Here is a 21394-nt window from a genome sequence, read left to right on the forward strand (position 1 = left end):
AGAGAGAGAGAGAGAGAGGAGGCTCCAACGGTGGACGGAAAGAGAGAGAGAGAGAGAGAGAGAGAGGAGGCCCCAACGGGGGACGGAAAGAGAGAGAGAGAGAGGCTCCAACGGTGGACGGAAAGACAGAGAGAGGAGGGACAAACAGCGGACGGAAAAAAAGGAACCAACGGTGGACGGAAAGAGAAAGAGGCTCCAACGGTGGACGGAAAGACAGAGAGAGAGAGGAGGCTCCAACGGTGGACGGAAAGAGAGAGAGAGAGGCTCCAACGGTGGACGGAGAGAGACGAGGCGACAACGATGGATGGACGGAGAGAGAGAGAGGGGAGGCGACGACGGCAGTGGATGGACAGAGCGAGGAGAGGAGGTGACGGCGGTGGACAGAGAGAGGAGGCGACAATGGTGGACGGAGAGAGAGAGGCGACAACGTGGACGGAGAGAGAGAGAGAAAGGAGGGGGGGGAGAGAGGTCGGCGACAACGGTGGACTGAGAGAGAGGAGGCAAGAACAGCCGTCAGATAAAAGAGATGACAACAGCCAACAGAGAGGAGAAGAGAGGAAACTATGATGGCTAACAAAGGGAGAAGTGGACAGCCATTCAGACAGTAAGAAGAGACAGCAATGGCTGACAAACAGAGAGACAAAAGAAGATGATGTCTACAGTCGAAGACGCTGGTCAACAGAAAGAGTAGACACCAATAGTCAACAGAGATAGAGGAGACACCCAACAGGCAGAGAGTAGGAACAGCAGTCGCTGACAGAAAGGGGGAGGATATAAGGGTACCCAACAGACAGAAAGAGGGAACAGCAACAGCCTACAGACAGAGAAAAGAGACAACAATAGTGAGAGAGGGGACATAGTCATGGCTGACATACTGAGAGAGGAGGCTGCATGACTGACAGACAGAAGGAAGACACCATGGTAGACAGGAGTGCGGCAAATAAATATTTGGGGGTGGCAATAAAGAGCATAAAACATACACAGCAAGATCTACTGAGGAGAACAACAAGCATAGAACATTCACTACCATTCCTGAGAGAGATATACGGGACAAATAAACAGAGACGGGTTATGGGTCTTACTTTATATGTATTAATGCCCCATTTCTTCACCAAGTCAAATTTCTCCACAGCGACCCCTCGAGAGAGCTCTTCAGAGGTGAGAGAAGGGTGCGAGGACGGCTGAGACCCTGGAGGAAGAAAAGTCAATGTCATACAATGGAAATACAGGCAGCAGAGAGCGGCTGGTCATACCACAGTACGAGGACGGTGTGGACCTAAAAAGCTCCTGGGATTTCATTACTGGTACAATAAATATATCCATTGGATGGTCTGAACTCCAGAGGACAGCCTGGGAAGCAGAGCCCTCGTCTGCTCACCCATGGATCCATACCAGATTACCCATTCGTGGTCTACAGGCCATCTAACACCTTCAGCTACTTTCTTCAACTATAAAAGCCGGGAGAGCAACAACCACCCGCTGAATGCCGAGATACCGGGCTGGAGGGTCAATGTATCACTGCGGAGTCACTTTATATGATCTAGGAACATTTTACTGAACAAACTTATCCCCAACAGGAGAAGCTTTTATGATTCTTTAGAGCGGATTGAAATTGAAGACCGGCATTTAAACGGGGTCCACATAGATGATCAAGTATAAAGAGAAAGGGCTGTGGGAAGCTTGCCAACAGGTACAATTTTTCGGGCTGCCTAGTGTCTGGGATTTGTCCAGCTATGAAATAGGAAAATTACAGGGACAGACAAAGCAAATAAGCGGTATAAGGTAAAAGCCTTCATGATTAGAATTGTCTGTGAACAGTCTCATTCATTCAGGTCATGGTATATCTGTAAAAATTAAGTCAAGGCAACTGGACATGCTGTATTTTTCTTGAAGACGTTTCACTGGTCATCCGACCAGCTTTCTCAATTCAGAATGACTTGTACGAGTCCCAAATAATTTTTGCACAAGCCATTCTGAATTGAGAAAGCTGGTCGGATGACCAGTGAAACGTCTTCAAGAAAAATACAGGTAGTCCAGTTGCAGTCCAATAATTTGGGGGGATTACCCTTCCCTTCTTGTACCGGTGTTCCGTGGAGGTGGCCAACTCGTCGAGATCTCAAACTCGTGACGTCACATCCGTTGTAGATTTCAACAAGACGGCGCTAGTGCACCAGCCGTCACAGTTTTTGCAATCCTTGTGGACTTCTCCACTTGCAGTAGGTGCGCCTGTGCGCTTTCAAAATTGTCATCGAGTTCTCCAACTCCCGTCGGTGCTTGCGACATCGGGTGCCCGCACAGGCGCACTACCGCAGATTGTAGAGTTTGTTACTTCTCCTGGGTGGCTGCGCAGGCCACAGCTACCCAGGAGATGGGAGTTGGCGGTCTCGACAAGTTGAAGAATTCGATAGAACACCGGACCTCCTGTTCTGGTGAACTGTAGTAAGACTTGTAGCAATTGATGATTTAGAAACTGTAGAGTTTAAAGTACATCTAATCCTAGAGGCTTAGAGTTAAAAATTGCCAAATCTCAGTGATTTATGAGCGATCACATAGTCCACTATCCTGTTTTCTAAACACCATAGGGAGGTGAAGGCCAATATTGAAGATTGCCATTGGAGGATTGTTGCTAGAACAAATGACAGCGAGGCTTCGTGGAGGCTCCCCTGTTGAGCGAGCGCTTTGATCTTCCCCCATGAGGTGCCGTCACATCAACATGATGATGACGACATTTTTAAATGAAGTCTTTCCATTTTCATTGCATACCTCAATTGGGACCCAGTGACGTTATCACTGGGTCTCTATGTGTTTTCAGGGCTTGTTCACACCATCACCAGACCGGTTCTGGATTGGAAGACGGGAGGATCACAGATACAGTAACCCGCGGGCACACAGGGTTATTACATTTTTGGGTTACAACCACTTGAAGTGATGACCTCTACTGACTCGCTTAGGATTTAAAAAACTTGCATCTTAAAACCTGTTTGGTTCCTTCCTCATGCATTGGAAGATATGTAACTTTTTGAAAGCTCCAAACTTTCCTTAATGGTGACAACTATAAAATTTTAGATTTCCAAACACTTTCTCTGCTGTTGACACTGGTCAGCATCGAGCCGGCCGAACAGCTGGATCCTAGCTGATTTGCTGGAAAGCTGAGTTCCCAGTCAATCAGCATGGAGCCGGCTTCCCGACCAATTTAGGAATCCGGGAGGCGGGTCATTACTCGGCTTCCTCATTGGCCGGCTTGATGCTGATTGTGATTGTGACAACATGGAGCTGGCTTCCTGGGCAATCAGGAAGCAGGCGGCATGTCATTACCCGCTGCCTGGCTTCCTGATTGCCCGGGAGGCTGGCTCCTTGCCAGCGGAAGCACCGGTATTAATACTCGGTATCGGCAGGTGCCGACAGCAAAATATACGCTCGATACTGAAAAACCGGTATCGGTGAATCCCTAGTATCCAGTATAATTGCGCAGTCGGGAGAATATGACAGGGATACCCAACCTTTTTTATTGCTGCTGTGGAAAGTATTTAGGGAGAGCTAGCAAAGTGTAATAGGAAAAGTGTTTCTGAAATGGACTTTATCCAACAGGTTTCTGTTCCTAATCCAGGTAACCCATTTAAGCAAAATGATGACTGACAAGGAAACATGAGATTTTACAAAGCAAACTATGGGAGCTGTGCTGGTCAATCTAAAGTGGATCTGCAATGTGACTGATAAGAAATGAAGAGGGTGGTGAACTGTAGAAAGCTTTGATGGAAGCTGATCCTTCTACAGCACTTTAGAAAGTGTATTTGTATGTTCAGCTATGTGCCAGTAATCTCTGCATTTTATTACTTCCATCCAAATTTTAATTAAAAAAAGAGCAGATTATTCCCCAGTATCTTCTCTCCTCCTAGAGGAGACACAAAGCAATAACCCCCTTCCTGCCTGGGTACTACATAAGAGTTTATCCCTGCTAATCTCCTGATGTGCGAGAGGAAGGAGCTACAATCCTCTTCCCAGCACAGGATTCTCTGACCAGACTGCTCTATAGTTATTAACACCCAGCCAGAGCTGGGAGAATCTGTCCCAGAATAACATACCTCCGTGTGGCCTGCCCCTGTGCTCCTAGTAATAAGGTCTACACCAACCTCCCCGACCCAGAACAGAGCAGCAATATGTAGTGATGGGTTTAATTCCCACCAAGTTAAAAATGTCATAATACCCCATCCAGTCTAAAAATGATTTAAAAAAAAAAAAAAAAGAAGAAGAAACAATCACTCTGCTGCTCACCTTCCTCAGCTCTAGGCACCCTCTGGGTGGCAGGTTTAAGCCACAGCAAGTACAACTGAGCAGCCAATGAGTAACACTTACTGCACACAGATCCCAGTTACTGTGGCCAGTAATTGATGGGAGACCACATTTTCTTACCATTCATGTGTTAACCAACTTTGAAAATGTCATGGGCATACGTTAATGTTCTTGTAATCAGTGTTAGGGCTTCAGGTGCCTTCAACATCTTCAGATGGGGTTGTGTTGGGGCTTCAGGTGCCTTCAAACATCAAAGCCCCTGGAGTACTGTGGAAACATCTTTCTTGTTTCCAAAGAACCCCAAATCTCAGGAAGCTTCATTATACAAATTCCCTTCAGAGCTTGCCCACATGGTTATGGCCGGTATTGGCCAGTCAGGCGGTGTACTGTGGTAGGATGTGGCATGCCTAGAAAGTGACTTTCCAAACTTTGGTTGGAATTTCCATAAGCATCCTAGGACTGGGGTATCCATAGGCCATATGAAATTATACTGAAGATGCATGGTAGCACCTTGAGGTAGAAGAGGTCACCTCTGAAGACACAACGTGTTTGCTTTAAAGCAACACGATCACATACCTAAACTATACCCAGAAAGCACAAACCTGTAAAGAAGAGAGAGAATACTTATGTTTCCTAGTGTCCATGCTGCTGGACTCCTCTCCAATCGTGAGAAATTACCCCTGGGGTCTGATGCAAAAAAGATGCTTCTGTCAGTGATGAAATCTGTGGCCCACTGCAACTCACCCTGACTTCCATGACATTACAGGATACAGCAGTGTTGTGGAGGTCAGCATGAGGAACCAATGAGGGCTGTGGGGCACCACAGAGATCACACTCCAGAAGCCGGTTCCTCATCAGCCGACCTCCTCGACATTACAGGATACAGCAGTGCTGGGAAGGTCAGCACAAAGATCCAATGAGGGCTGTGGGGCACCACAGAGATCACACTCCAGAAGCCGGTTCCTCATCAGCCGACCTCCTCGACATTACAGGATACAGCAGTGCTGGGAAGGTCAGCACAAAGATCCAATGAGGGCTGTGGGGCACCACAGAGATCACACTCCAGAAGCCAGTTCCACATCCAAAAGTGTTGGTTTCCCACTTGACTTAGGGGAACCATTTCTTATGAATAAAGTGGAGTTTAGCAGTATGTGTAATAGGAAAGGAAAGCATTCCCTCTAGTCTAAGTATGCCACAAGGTCACAATATAGAGAAGTATAATGATCCTCTTACATTGGACCATTCTGGAGATTTTTCTAAAATGTATATGCAGCGTTCATATAATGTCTCTCCCAGTATAATATATAGTATAATACAGCAAACTAATCAAATATCAATATTTTTCAGAGATTGATTTGCTCGGTTTTCATACTTGCTAGAAGTCTACAACCTCAACTCTCTGGTGAGCAAGATCTCTAGGTGTGAGGTATCCCAACCACTACATTTACCTCATATTATACTGAAACAGTACTGTGCGCTCATGGATTGGTGGGGTCAGAGTTCAATAGGACTGTGTAACAACTTTCAGTGAACCGGTGTTCAGGAGCAAGTTTCTTTCAGATGCTTTTTAAACATGATGACATATTGTACATTGTGTTCAGTGGAAGTTGATGACATTAGGCTCAATGCCTTGAGCTAGAAGGACTGTGATTTGCCATAATGTCCATTTTCTCAACAATGAGGGAATAATAACAGTCATGTGATTAGAAACATCTATCATAATGACAAATTCCACATTCATTATACCCAAGAAAACTGAGCCTACAGTCTACAAAAATAAAAGCAATCCTTCCAGAGGGAGATTGTCCATCTTGGTGGGACAACCTGGCTAGTAACCCAAATGAAGCAATCAGGACTAACCTGTGATGAAAACCAATCGTGGATCATTCACCAAAACAAAGACATGCGAGAGGCAATCTTGGCAATGATCTAAGAGGGATAGGATCTGTATGCACTAGATCTACAGTGACTACAGCTCTACTAATAACACCAGCCGTACTATTGCTGCTTTACCTGAATCTCCCTCATGACTGGCTATCCTGCGGGCTGCTGACTGGCTGGGAGCGATAACAGGGATACTGGTGCCGCTATGGGGCAAGGAATCTGAAGACAGCAATATGGCACAGAAAGGGGGATGATGGACGGCAGTAGAGTAAGAACGGAAGAAAAGAGGGTGATGGAGGAGGTTGGGAAGACATGGGAGGAAGAAAGGATGATGGACACCAGGAACACAAAGGAGAAAAAAGCATGATGGAGGACATTGGGAAGGCATGGGGAGTGGAGGTGAATAATGGAGAAGAATACATGGGAGGAAGACAGCAAGAAGACATCGGAAGATTAGAGGAGAATAATGGAGAACAAATGGTACAACAGGAGAGCAAGAGAGACAAAATGATGGAGGGCAGCAGGAAGACATGGAAGGAGGTGGAGAGAAGAATGAAGGAAGATGGTGGAAGAAACATGAAGGACAATAGGAAATGTGGAAGACAGAAGAATGGTGGAGGAGAGCAGCAAGGCATGGAATGAAGAAAGAATAATAATGGAGGACATCAAGAAATTGGACGACAGCGGAAAGGGACATTATAAGGAGGGAAGAACAGCACGAAAAAACAGGAGGAAAAGAGGATAACAATAGAAGAGAATGACAAACCAGTTGAGGAAGAAAAGACAGAAGGGAGGGTGGGGACATTGTTGTTAACCAAAAATACAAAAGGAAAAGGACAGAAAGCATGAATAGTGCAGAAAACAAAATGGAAGAGAAAAGATGATCTGAAAATTAAATGGATCCTAGCAAATGACAAAAACACAGATTATACAGAATGATATTCCCATGATGGAAGTCAGACAATATGGGCTCATAATGTGCTTATTTGTATATGGCATCACATTGTAAGGGTCATAGCTCACAGCTCCATCAGATACGGGGTGGGCTTGGCACATTTGGCGGGTCGTGCTGCAGCCCATCTTGAGTCAAGTTGTATCAGAACCAAAATACCACCCCAAATTCTCAGTATCCACCTACACAGGATTGCAATTCGGGACATTGCCAGGCTGGACACATACCGCCGTCCTCTGCCCATCTCGCAGGGGACAGACTACCTCACTGTACAGGACCACTATCTATTCTAGAAATAGGTTTCATGTCCCAGCCGGGCCTGACAAAGACATGAGGGAGAAACGTACACAGCTTTGCTTTCACATTCTTCAGCAATGGAATGAGGTGAAATGAAGCCGAGGATAACCAAGTGAACCAAACCCGGCATGATCACAGTCTTCCCGACATACCAAGCATGAAAGAGATCATTTCATCTAAAGAAAATTGGTGACCGGCTGAAAGAAACCAATTTTGGGAAAATAAAATGCCTCTCCGATGGGACCAATGTGTCATGTTCAAGTACGAGGTGCCATCTTATCCAACCTTGCCCAACACTTGCTTCCCGCTTCCTTTCCAAGCACCGGTTTGGCTCTCTGCGACGCCTGGCGCCATCTTTGTTGAACTCCCAGTTTTCAGATTTAGTTTGGTCTGTGGAGCACACAATTATGCTCCCTCTGTCATGATTGCCTGTTTTTTTGTATGTGCTCCGATCACACCATACATGTGCACTCAACCGACACGGTGTGCGGCATGATAAAACAGTTGAAAAAGAAATAGAAAGGCACGTGTCATCTAAAGTACACCCTGATGTAGCTCTACATGGAGGGAATGATCCTTTAACCTCCCCTCTCTGATGGTTGTTAGTTAGCACTGCAACTCGTGTCTCTCCTGTGCACACCTGCCCTCATTAGTGAACCGTAAATTAAAGTCACAGCTTCCAGTTTGTGCCTGATGAACACCAGGTTGGTGTGTTTGCCCATGCCCTGGACGGAGGTCTGTCTGTCTCTGAATTCTGGATGACTGCTCATGCCTTGCATTATTGAAAGATGTTCATACTCGGCTTGTCTATGTTTATCCTAATCAACGACGTGTAACTTCTGCTTTAAAGCATTAAAGGAGAACTATGAGGTGAGTGCTTTTCACTCACCTCATAGTTCTAGCTGACCTGCGACAATGAGACTGTCACAGGTCGGCTCAGTAGATCGGGAGGTGAGCGAACACATACCAGAGTTCGCTCACCTCTCGATCCTATCACGGCTCTCTGCCGAGACAGGGGAGGGGCTGGATTCGCCCCTCCCCGCCAGCGCTGACTGGCGGAACGGACGGGGGAGGGGGCGGGTACAGCTGGCTCTGCCTTTAGGTAGGCAGAGCCAGCTGTCAGTCACGCAGCTGGGGGGATCCCGGCACAATTGTCGGGATCCGCTTCAGCGTCTCAGTATATTGCGAGCATCTGAGCCTAGGGTGACGGGAGGACGCTAGTTTGTGTCCTCCCGTTACCCTAAGGAGAACTATGGGGAAAAGACTTAACCCCATAGTCCTCCTTTAAGGCTGTGACACACTGCATGCGAAGCAAGGCGGATCGGTGGCGCGCTGCCTTCGCATGTGTCATGTCATTTTCTCTCCGGCACGTCAGCTTGAGCGGGTCAATGAATGATAGAAAATCACCAGCACTCCGTAAATGAAATTTTAAAAAAGTCAATTTTTTTGGGACTAAACGTCACATCTCTGCCCTGATGAAGGGACCCTGCGTGGTCACGAATTGTTGGATTATGAGATATGTGTGACGTTTAGTCCAAATACATTGATTGAATGCTGGTGATTTCGATCATTCATTGACTGTTGTACACGGCGCCATCCATGATTGTCACTGCGAGCACCACTATTTCCACTTGGACCGGAAGCGCTGTAAGGAGTGCAGGGGGGCCTACTGTTTTCTGGAGCTTGAGCGTGTCGAGATGAAAATTTAAAATCGGCTCACGCGTATAAACCCGCGCGTCACGATGCCAAGTCCATCCGGTTGTTACGCGAAGATGCAGTCATTCATTTGGCTGCACTCCGCTCACACACTGCATGCGAAGCTCCGCACCTGACCGCTCTGCACGGGTTCACATGCAGCGTGTCAGTTCACATGCAGCGTGTCACGGGCTTTATTACTCCATTTACCCGTCCGGAACTTGGACTCTGTTGGCACCTGACCTGGCCATCAGTCTGTTGTCTCTAACACGGTCTGTTTGCTCAGATTATTTGTCTAGAAAGTTACTCCACCTAGCATCTGTCCTTCCTGCTGTCCGCTGTTGCCTCTGGCAACAAAAAAAAGGTTCCACCAGAGCTCTGTGACAAATATATTCTCATCTAAAGCTCACTGGTATAAAGTCCCCTTTAAAAAAGCACGAAGGGGAATGGTACTTTAAGAATGGAGAAGAAGCGGAAGCTATTTTTACTGTGTTTGCTTTGTGATTCATTGGCTATATAATGAAACTGTCTTGCATCCATTGTGCTCCGGATTAATAGACTCAGTTTCAGCCCTGGCCTCTTGCCAGGCGTGATAAGGTAATTTATGTGTAGTGCTGGTATGTTAGCGGGAAGGGTCAGACAATTAAGCTCGACTGAAGTGTTGGAATGCACAGGACACAGGTCCTAATACCCAGCTGGTATCAGCACCACCGGCCTGTCCACCGCCAATCAAGATCCGGCGTTTGCACAGGAAAGTAGCGACATTTATAACATAAAAAAAAAAAAAACAACCAGAAATAAATACAAAGATTTGTCAAGTTCAATAAAGAAATACTTAAACATGGATGATTCTAGAAATATTACAGGAGCATGACTAGAACCTTTGCCTGGGTAGTGATGTGTGCAAACAACTTTAAAAACAAGGTTCTCCATTGTTAACAAAGTACAGATACCAACACCAAGGAATACTACCCAATCAGAGTGCAGGAAGAAATACCATCCAATCAGAGTGCAGGAAGAAATACCACCCAATCAGAGTGCAGGAAGAAATACCACCCAATCAGAGTGCAGGAAGAAATGACCACCCGTATAGAGAAGCACCCAATTGTAGAGGATTGAGGATGCACCATATACATAAATCATTGCTGGAGCGGAGGAAGAGGCACGCTTCCGGGGCCCCGAGTAGCAGCCAGGAGAGGCTCCAAGGTTCAGGTGAGTATAATTTTATTCTCACCCAGGCCCCCTAGACGAAAACGAGCTCCTAACCCACGGATAGCCAAACTCCGGCTCTCCAGCTGTGGTGGAACTACAAATCCCATGAGGCATTGCAAGATTCTGACAGCCACAGACATGACTCCCGGAGAGAGATGCATCATGGGATTTGTAGTTTCACCACAGCTGGAGTTTGGTTTCCCCTGCTCTAACCCTTGCAGTGTGGGGTAGCCCTACTTCAAGGGTTAATACAATTTGTGCCTTGAGTTTTTCTTCACATATACCATTGAAAGTGTTGTGTTATATCTACTTGATAAGTGCAAAATGTACCTGTCGGTCCTGCCAAAAATCTTGTAAATTGATCACTTCCTGTGCTCCCTGTCTGTGCTGATTGTTACCAGTTATTGTTCTGTGTTCTCACCTTAAAATACAAAGCACCCGCCCCCCCCCCCATGTTAGAGAGATGAGGAGGGGGTGTTCTGTAGTGCTAAGACACTTCCTGACCTTGGGGGACAATGCTGCTCCTCAATTGATACAGTATGTCAGTGATGTTGTCACCTGAGGACAGGTTATTGGTAGGATCACCAGTTGAGGAAACCACCATTTCTAAGGACTGGTAAGCTGCAATATATGACATTTTTGTTGTTGGGTTTAGAAATAATATAATGTTTTCTATGTTTGAATGGAATGTACTAAAATAAAGTACATAGGATGGAAGTGATGACACTATCCTGTCTAGTATCAGCATAACACGGATCCTGACAAATACAAAATCCATTGACTAGGAAAACCTTCTCCTGGGCTTTGAATTTGGTGCATCCCAAGAAGCATTCACGATACAACTTCAGCCAAAACCTTTGTTCTTTAGCTTTGGATAGCATTGAGGAAGGTTAGAACCTTATACAAGCCCCCCTCTGATATCGGAACCAGAGGTGGCAGTCACTAGGACAGGAAGAAAGATGAACTCTTCCCAATGGGTACACAGACCCGGATAAACCCAACAGAGCTTCTAACACTTTCCAACTCCATGCAAAGCAAAAGCCACAAAAAGTTTTGTCTGGAGTTAAAGGGCCACCAATTAGAATAATAAAAGGTTTGGGGGGAGTGTGGGTGTTAGTATAACCCGCTGACAGAGAGAGAGAGAACCAGCAGAAACATGCAGAGATGACAAGGCCCGGTGTAAATTGATAGACCAGGCCAAGAACCATGCCAAGGTTAATTTACAGTAGTAGAAAAACTAGTCCAGAAACCTTGTCCCTCTGCCGTCAAGGGTCGCAGTCCAATGTAGCGGGGGTTTATCTGCACCGCGGGCCCTAAACGAAACCACAGACATTAAAACATGAGGCAACAAGAGGCGGTTGTAATGTATATAAAGCTCCAGGCTACAAATGTGAGGATGTCAGAGGTGAGTACTGGACATCATGGAGGACAATGACCAGTCAAAGTACTCCTCAGACAAGTCCTGAGACAATGTCCTTCACAAGAAGACCAGGAGGAGACTGGACCGGACCTATTATAGGTTCTCCCACACTACACAAGTCTGTTGGCATCTAACCTTTGTATTGTTCACCAGTGTCTCAGTGATGATCAGAGGGGATTAAAAAAACCCCCATGAGATCCTACATCCACCCAAAATACTCTTCGTTCTGTATGGACCTCCTGTAGATACACCACATTCCAAAAACACCACATTGGCGGGTCACTTAGTTCTTACCTAGATCTTGGTTAAATGTGTTGAATGTGTAAATAGAGTCCGAGTCAGGTAAATGACACCAGAGGGTGAGCTCTACCTCTGCAGGAACCGAGAATGAGGACCATGAAGGAAGGCGCTCCGATTGGCACCACATAATATGCCGGCAAATTAAAAATACAGAGAAGTAATATTCATCTGGTCAGGTTCCTCACAATAAGCTGTTCATTCCAAGATTCAGAAATTGCAAACTACTTCCTGCCTCGAACTTTATTTTGTACTTACCACTGAACAATGAGACTTCGCCCAAAACCTTTCTCCTATACTATATGGCCAAAAGTATGTGGACACCTGACCAGCACACGCACCTTCCTGACCAAGAATATATCTGGCTGTACTTTCAGGCTGCTCATATGCAAATTCTCAGTCTCTGTACAGAGGAGCTTACACTCTAATGTCCCCTCCCCCACAGTCCCACAGTCTCTGTACAGAGGAGCTTACACTCTAATGCCCCCCCACAGTCACATCAGTCTCTGTACAGAGGAGCTTACACTCTAATGCCCCCCCACAGTCACATCAGTCTCTGTACAGAGGAGCTTACACTCTAATGCCCCCCCACAGTCACATCAGTCTCTGTACAGAGGAGCTTACACTCTAATGCCCCCCCACAGTCACATCAGTCTCTGTACAGAGGAGCTTACACTCTAATGCCCCCCCACAGTCACATCAGTCTCTGTACAGAGGAGCTTACACTCTAATGCCCCCCCACAGTCACATCAGTCTCTGTACAGAGGAGCTTACACTCTAATGCCCCCCCACAGTCACATCAGTCTCTGTACAGAGGAGCTTACACTCTAATGCCCCCCCACAGTCACATCAGTCTCTGTACAGAGGAGCTTACACTCTAATGCCCCCCCACAGTCACATCAGTCTCTGTACAGAGGAGCTTACACTCTAATGCCCCCCCACAGTCACATCAGTCTCTGTACAGAGGAGCTTACACTCTAATGTCCCCCCACAGTCACACACTATTATACATTTATATAGCTCTGACCTATACCGCAGTGCTGTACAGAGAACAGTGAGCTAGTCACCTCAGGGCTACACAGAGAAGTCGGCTACCCTCCCAGTTTTTGTTTGGATTGTGGGATGAGACTCGGGGAGAACATACAAACAACCCTGACAGAGTCTCCATTGAAAGAAGGACCCAAAGCCCCAGCGCTGCGAGTTGACACTGCTAATTGCTGATCTGCAGAAAAGCACAAAACACCTTGCGGGTGAATATATATGTGCAGCGGGAATGTTTTTTTTCCATCTTGGGGATATTTATAGCCGTAGTTAGCATTGCAGAAGTTGAAGCGTCAGTTGCTTTGTGACAGAGATCGGGGAGAGAGAAGTCCTTCCTGAATATCCTCCCATAGACAGAGGACTCCCGATTCCCGAGGACGGGGGGATGATTTACATGAGCCGTCCACTTGTTGGGGTAAAAGGCTGACTGGACAGGATGGAAAATTATATCATGTCCCTGTAGTGGTTGCCTTGGGGTGATGTGGCCCCTGGGAGCTTAGTGTGTACATCATCTAGGATCAGGATTGGTCACGTCTCTGGCGAACACAATCAAACCTGTGAAGCCCATGATACATGTCACACGTGTGCAGAGCTTCACGTGCAGTGTGTCCAGCAATATGCTCTCCCACGCTCAGCTAGGTGATGAAAAATCTAATCTCTAGCCAATCGGCTCGTACATATGAATCTGAGTCAGGATGCGGATTCAAGCGTGCAGCCAATCAGATTTCCCCCAGACAAAAGCGTTGTGGTGGTGAGAGGAGAACAGTCCGCCTGGTAAGGTGTCCCTTCCTGCACAAATTCTATCTGTGACATACGCCAGGGATGAGAGCTATGCAGAAAGAATGAATATGCTGATACGTCCATTAAATAAACATTTAATTAATTTATGATATTTAATAATCAATATTTCATAATTAACTAATAGTTCATTAAATAAATAACTATTTATTAATAACTAATAATAATATTAAACGTTTCGCTGCCAAGGACGTACGGCATACGGAGGTACAAAAGTGCTTCTGGCTGGCCAGCTCAGTATGCCGTACGGACTTGGCATTTACAGTTCTACTAAGCTTATAGTAGAACTGTTCCCCGGACAGTCCCCTTCAAATTAATAGCTGTCATCAGCGGCTCACAAGCCGCTGATGACTGCTATCATCAAAAATACCGGGCGCCCCCCATCACCATCTTTTTATTCTACCGGGCCTGCGCTTTCAGAAAATATATGGTTTGGGGGGTCTTTTACAAACGCTAGCAACCCAGCAGTTGAAAATCAAATCAATAGGAAACAATTGCAAAAATGGCTTGGCCAGCTGATTTGAAAAATGTTCCGGAGGGCTTGGCAGCGAAAGGGTTAAATAATTATTAATTAAAAAATGTATCCGATTAATTGAAAAAATAAATCGGCCAACTAATCGATTATGAAAATAGTTGCAGCCCTACTTAGAAGAATGCTACCATTTCTATTGTACAACGGCCAATCTGCACGGGTTGAACAACGTAAATAATCTCCATCGCTAGTGAAGAGCAGTGACGCCTCGCCCGTTGGGGACGTGAGGCGAGCACCACCATAAGAAGCTGAATCTTAGTAACTGTGTTAGTGGTGTTTTAACCTTCAGCAACAGAAAAATGACAAAGGCCCTATGGGCACCCCCGATATGGAATGACAGTCACCTCATCTGGCTGTTTTTGTTCATCTCTGTCCCATTGGAAAACCCTGACACCCAAAATGTGAGCAGGAACCCCAACCACTGGCCATGCCCCATCCTGATGAGGCGGCTGCTGGTTCTGCACATTTCATGCCGATCACTCTCCCTCACCTCTCGCCAACATTGTTATATATGCAGAGGACTGTTTGTCATTAACAGAAGGGGGGGGGTTGAGATCGCGGGACCATGAAACAAGAGGAATTTAACTGTATGTTGGCCCATCCCCTTGCACTATCGTGCAATAGATTCTATATGAGCAGGGGGGAAGTATCTGGAACAAACCAGGTCCACGGGTTAGAGAGCGATGGGCAACACAGTCAGTTATTATTTCAGACATTTTGACGATTAAAGGTCACAGTGGCTTCCTGCCTCAGCATCCACATGGCCACACATGGCATAGGCACAGGAATGCAAGGATCCATAAAACACAGAAATATCCCAGGGAGCCCAGAGATATACACAGGTTACGCGGTGGCCCGTCTTACCCTTTAGGTTGCCGGTGGGAATGATCCCCTCTGTGCTTCCTCCGTATCCACCGGACACGATACTCGTCTCGTTCAGGTTGGGGCCGGAAACCATAACTTGCTGCAGATCCTGCCACGTGAAAAACACAATTTACATCTAACAGCAGAATGAAAACAATATAAAAGTAGCTCCACACACAGAAAGAGGAAGGGACGGAGAATGGCAATGCAGCACTCGGGACAGCGGAAGCCATCGGGGGGGATGGAAAATGAAAACTTGACTGGAACTGAACTCAAACGTTTTTTTTTTTAAGGAACATTTAGAAATGTCAATTGTGCCAACAGTACCCTGAAAACTCCAACTTTTGTCTAAAATTCCTCCTGAAAATAGCAGTGCACCTCCTGTTATGTGAGGGTACCTAAGCACCCGTGCACCCACAGCCTCATAGCTGTATATCTACACTGTGAGATCTAAGGCACTGCTGCCTCCGACTGCTAGGCTCAGCAAATTTGGCACAAGATCTGGTCAGGTCACTACCGTGTTGCTCACTGTTCCCTTTTCTGAGGGCTGAGACAAAGAAGTAAAACCTTGCCTCTACCAAGATGGCCACCTCCACACAGAGCAGGACAAATCAGCGCTGCAGAAAGACCACGCACAATACCCGTTACTGTACTTTTGCCCTCACCCCATCTTTTCTGGGCACCGCTTCCACAGTTCAGTTCCTATAAAAAAGGAAGCGCAGGTCTCATTTATCAATATATCTGGGGTAGGGATGCACCGATACCAATACTAGTATCGGTGCCGATGCCGAGCATTTGGGTGGGTACTCGTACTCGCCCAAATGTTCCTATGCCTAGCCCGATACTTCCGGTATCAGGAAGCTGGGCGCTGCATCATTACACGCTGCCCGGCTTCCTGATTGGCTGGAAGCTGGCCATTCAGGAAGCCAGCTGCCGTGTAATGATGCAGCGCCCAGCTTCCTGCTACCGGAAGTATCGGGCTAGGCATAGGAAAATTTGGGCGAGTACGAGTACCCACCCAAATGCTCGGCATCGGCACCGGGAAGCTGGCTACATGCTCTCATCACTTTTGACGAGAGAGCATGGAGCTGGCCAATCAGGAAGCCGGGCAGCGTGTAATGACGCGCTGGCCAGCTTCCTGATTGGCTGGAAGCTGGCCATTCAGGAAGCCAGCTGCCGTGTAATGATGTAGCGCCCGACTTTCTGATTGGTCGGGAAGCAGGCTTCATGCTCCCTCATCACCTCATGATGAGGGAGCATGGAGCCGGCTTCCCGGCCAATCAGGAATCAGAAATTAATAACCAAACGGAAAGCCGTTCCTTGTCGGGACATCTTGACAAGAATCCAGCAAAATCATTGCTATACAGGGGTGCCCAATTCCTGTCGCCCGACACCAGGGACATGCAGTCCGGGGAGGTGTTTTTTTCCAACATTTAACCCCTGCTGCGGGAAAGCGAGGCGAAATGTAGAGCGAGGAAGCTGCCACTTGTTTTGTACAGCCGCCCATTTCACTTGGAGCAGCCTGCTTGTCCGTCCCCAAGCCATCTGTGAGACAGGAGCGCTGTAATTACAATGCTTCCGGTCTCAGCTGTCACAAGCCAGAGCTGCACAGGAGATCCACCACAATGCTGCGCTTGATCTTCTGTATTGGAGGGCAGGCTCCATAAAGAGAACCTGTCATCTCCAAACGCTTGTTAACTTTGTTGCCATCACACAGGGGCTAAGTGAAAAAAAAAATTAAATTAACAAAAATGAAAACCAACCCCCGCCGCATGCGAATAAACGAACGCGTAGGGCATTGTGTGTTAGCGCTGTCCCCCATACCACGGTGTGCCATAGTGTGGTAGCCGGTCAGCGGAGCTCTCCAACACCCACAATGTACATTAAAGGGTAAGTTCACTTTCACAAATAATTCGGGAAATAAAGTTAGCACCTCAAATCTGGCCCCGCTCTCCCACCCCTCCTCTTTCTATACTTACCTTTCGGCGAACGGTCCTTCCCATCCGCCAACGCGGGTCTACTATCGGTACCCCATACTGCCATCCAGTACAGTAGATTGGGCCCCCGATTTAGTCCTTGGACAAGTAGTTTTGTTTTTTAATTTTCCATACCCCTGGCTATAATGTAAAACAGTAACATGCAGCAAGCCTTATGCAGCATGACCAGCTGCTCCCAAGGAGTAAAGTGACCACAACTGCATTAAATTTGGCTAGCACTGGGGCCCGGATACACGCACACTGATAGGGGTCTCCAGAACAAGGGTACACCGATCTGACCGTGTGTGGATCAAGAACAATCAAAATAAAGTATCAAGCCCTTGAAGACCGAACAGTCTGTTGTCTGATTAGGTTTACCAGAAGGGAACTTAGATAATCTAACAAGACGGTAACCCAGATATTATATACCAGGAAGGATGAGAAAGGAGAAGGAAGGACTATGGGCTGTAAAGAAAGGGAGGAGAACAGAAGGGAACATTCAAGTGTAGATACAAGAGACCAGGAGGAGAAGAGAAGGAAAGACACTGGTGATAATGACAATAGGAGGATAGAACATATGTAATCGGACACAAATACATTGGAGCCAAGAAGAAAGAACTTTGGTGATATTGACAACAGAAGATAGGGGAACATACATAAACTGACATGGAAACACTGGAGACCAGGAGGAACCGGACATGAGAAGGAATGTCCCTGGTGATAATGACAATAGGAGGATAGGGGAACATTCATAACCGGGCATGGACATATTGGAGACCAGGAGGAACAGGACAAGAGAAGGAAGGACCCTGGTGAGGACAATAGAGGATAGGGGAACATACACAACCCGACACGGACACATTGGAGACCAGGAGCCAAGAAGAAAGAACCTTGGTGATATTGACAACAGAAGATAGGGGAACATACATAACCTGACAAGGATACATTGGAGACCAGGAGGAGCAGGACATGAGAAGGAAGGGCCCTGGTGAGGACAATAGCGGATAGGGGAACATACATAACCTGACAAGGATACATTGGTGACCAGGACATGAGAAGGAAGGGCCCTGGTGATGACAATAGAGGATAGGGGAACATACATAACCTGACAAGGATACATTGGAGACCAGGACATGAGAAGGAAGGGCCTGGGTGATGATGACAACAGAAGATAGGGAAACATACATAACCTGACATGGACACATCGGAGACCAGGAGGAACAGGAGGACCCTGGCATTATTGACAAGAGAAGAGATTGGAAAATACATAACCTGACAAAGACTCATTGAAGATCAGGAGAGGAAAACAGGAGACAAAAAGGAAGGACTCCGGTGGAAATAACAGAAGACCAGGAAACATACATAACCTGACATGAACAAATTGGAAATGAGAATGAATGGGAGGGAAGAAGGAAGGAAAATGGTGGTAATGGCAGAGAAGACAGAGGAACATACATCACCTGACATGGAAACATCTGAGATCAGGAGGGATGAGATAAGGAGAAAGAAGGAAATTGGTGGCCATGACAATGGAAGACCAGAGAACATGCCTGACATGGACACATCGAGACCAGGAGAAAACGGAGGGAAAGGGAAAACATTTGGCAGCACTGCCAACAAAATAGAAAGAGCCATAGACAGTTTTACGATTCCGAAAAAAGACCAACTTTACCTGCTCCAAACTCTCATCTTCATTCAGGGTCCCGGAGACACCATTGCTGCTAATGGGGATCTCCATGGTGGCAGCTTTACTCATAATTCCTTCAGACATGGTGACCCTGCAGAGGATGATGGGAGATGATCACAAACATGGCACATATATGCTAGACATGTAGCAGTCTCATGTGAAATATATATATTTGGGTGCGTCTTTTCCGATTACCCCTCCCTGCTTCTGTCTGCTCCTTGGCACAATCCTTAGCCGCTATGTGGGATGTGAAAGCAAAAATATAGCTCTTGGGCGCCATTCACTTTAAGGTTTTTTTCTAATGCTTTATTCCATGAACGGCAAACAGGAAGAAAGGGTTAGGGCTGCCGCCATCTAGGGTAACACAAAACTCCAGACTCACCCAATGCTTTCCACCTTCACAGTGCAAAGGCCCTATAAACTGGAAAAGCGGTGCCACTGTGTCAAGAGAACCATAGCTGGTCAGCAGACATATATGAGATCTCCCCTGGGTGAGACACCAGACTGCCTACAAGGTCCGAGCCCATCCTGGCCCATCTGGCAGACAAAGTTCCATCCCAGGAATAATTCCTGACTCCGGCGGGGTCCACACCTGACCACCCGTGGGCTTCAGGCCTGATCAGACAGCCAACACAAGACAAATCCAGGAGGGAGAAAGAGGCTCTCACATGGTCAGACCCAGATATTTATGTCCTTTCCCAGCATGCACCAGTGGCCATGAAACTCCTACTGATTGGCTGGAGAGAATGCCATGACATTCCACTATTGGTTGCTCTGTGGCAAGGTCACACCCAGCAACAGGCAGATGCAATCAATAACAGAATCCCCAGGGAAAGCCAAAAGTGTACAGATTATGTAATCAGCGAGACTGGATAGAGTCCTATCAAACAAAATGTAAGTAGTCACCCCGCTTGGGGCAAAGTGGCCTAAAGTCTGGAAGACTTTCCAGTTTCCTACTCTTTGCTCCACCGCCCTGTTACAGGAGTAGTGCAGAAAGCTTCCGTATGACATATGGCAACAGTTAATATCTGTGTACTCAGTAATATATTCAACCTGGTTAGACATTCCCCCATCCCCTTCTGTGAAATACGAGGCTGTGTGAGGACACCTGTGATGAAAGGTGTGGCTGCTACTCAGCTCTGCCAACACAGAGCACTGCAGGGCAGGAAGCAGCATTTCCACCAGGATAAAAGTTTTGGAGCATTCCCAAGCAAAAATCATAACATGCGGTGTGGGGGGAGGTAGAGGAGTATAAATGGATAACAGGGAGACTTTCATGGGGTGGGGGGTTTTGGTGCATTAAAGGATTGGCAGATGTGTCAAGGTTCTTCTTGTCGAGGTAACTTTTGATCCTTGGTCATCCTACCGAATAGATACGAGGTGACCAGCAGTAGGGTAGACACTTCCCTCCAAATTGGGCACATTCGGACTGTCCCTCTTTTGGAACCCAATCCCCATGTGCCTCCCCCTCTTTTCTCCTTTGTTGTCCCTCTTTTTGGTCGGATGTATAGACAGAATATAAAACGTACAATTCACAGACAGGAGTAAAATCCCAGTTTTAGTAGAATGGGGAAGGATTAGAACCGCTGCCAGGTTTGTCATCCTGTGACAGATTTACTCTCACTTCCTGTCTCAATGATAAGGGTGAAATCTCCCCATAAAACAACACAGACAACAATTAAAAAAAACTGAGCAAAGTTCTTCCTAGGGAACCACATTTTCGGTATCGAGTACTGATATTTTGCTTTCGGTACTCGCAGATACCGAGTACCATGGAGCCGACTTCCCGGGCAATCAGGAAGCAGGGTTGCATGCAATGGCATTCTGCCCGGCTTCCTGATTGCCCAGGAAGCCGGATCCATGTTGTTTGGCTGGGAAACCGGTTTCCCAGCCATTCAGGAAGCCAGGCGGCGAGCAATGACCATTGCTGACTGGCTGGGAAGATGGCTTGCGGGCCAATCAGCAAGGAGCCGGCTTCTCGGCCAATCAGGAAGTCAGGTCATTACTCGCCACCCGGCGAAGAACCTCAGTCATGAAGGGGTTAAAGATAAAATAACAAAGCCAGCTTCTGCGGCAGTATTGCCCTTCAATCCAGAGATGTCGCCCACAGCAAGAGGAGAAGCAACGTCTCCGATAGCAAATCACTCATTTTACCCTTTTGTTGCAACTTTTGTGTGTGTGCCGCGGGTGCCGTTTCTGCCCATTGCACCCCTAACACCGGTAATGAAGGCAGGCACCAGGACGATATAACTCCAATGTGAATGTGCAGCAGTTCAGTCATCGGTGGGTGCCCAGTGGACTGAGGAAGAAGATGCGGGTCCAGAAGAAGTGGCGGAGATGGTAACAGCGGGCATGGATCTATCAATCCCGAGGATTTGGGATAAACCTGGAGGCACATCTGCCGTAATGTGCAGTTCAACCCAGGCAAGAAAACCGAGACGTGGAAGGG

General features: G+C 47.0%; 1 protein-coding gene across 4 annotated transcripts in view; it reads right to left on the reverse strand.

The window, feature by feature from the left end:
• The window catches only part of ARFIP2 (ADP ribosylation factor interacting protein 2), a 33329-nt gene extending 14270 nt beyond the window's left edge, over positions 1-19059 (reverse strand). Inside the window, exons 1-4 of one of the 4 annotated variants that reach the window (XM_018573467.1) lie at positions 18931-19059; positions 15283-15391; positions 11581-11643; positions 1083-1189 (exon numbers count right to left, since the gene is read on the reverse strand). In XM_018573467.1, the coding sequence (XP_018428969.1) occupies positions 1083-1189; positions 11581-11643; positions 15283-15391; positions 18931-19029 (378 nt within the window). In that variant the 5' untranslated portion in view covers positions 19030-19059. Of the gene's footprint in view, positions 1-1082; positions 1190-11568; positions 11644-15265; positions 15392-18930 lie in introns of all 4 variants that reach the window. The other 3 variants (XM_018573470.1, XM_018573468.1, XM_018573469.1) reach the window with 3 other exon arrangements.
• Between the last annotated feature and the right edge of the window lie 2335 nt (positions 19060-21394).

This window comes from Nanorana parkeri, unplaced genomic scaffold (genome assembly GCF_000935625.1).
Source record: "Nanorana parkeri isolate BGI_ZX_2015 unplaced genomic scaffold, ASM93562v1 scaffold2392, whole genome shotgun sequence".
Taxonomy (NCBI): Eukaryota; Metazoa; Chordata; class Amphibia; order Anura; family Dicroglossidae; genus Nanorana; species Nanorana parkeri.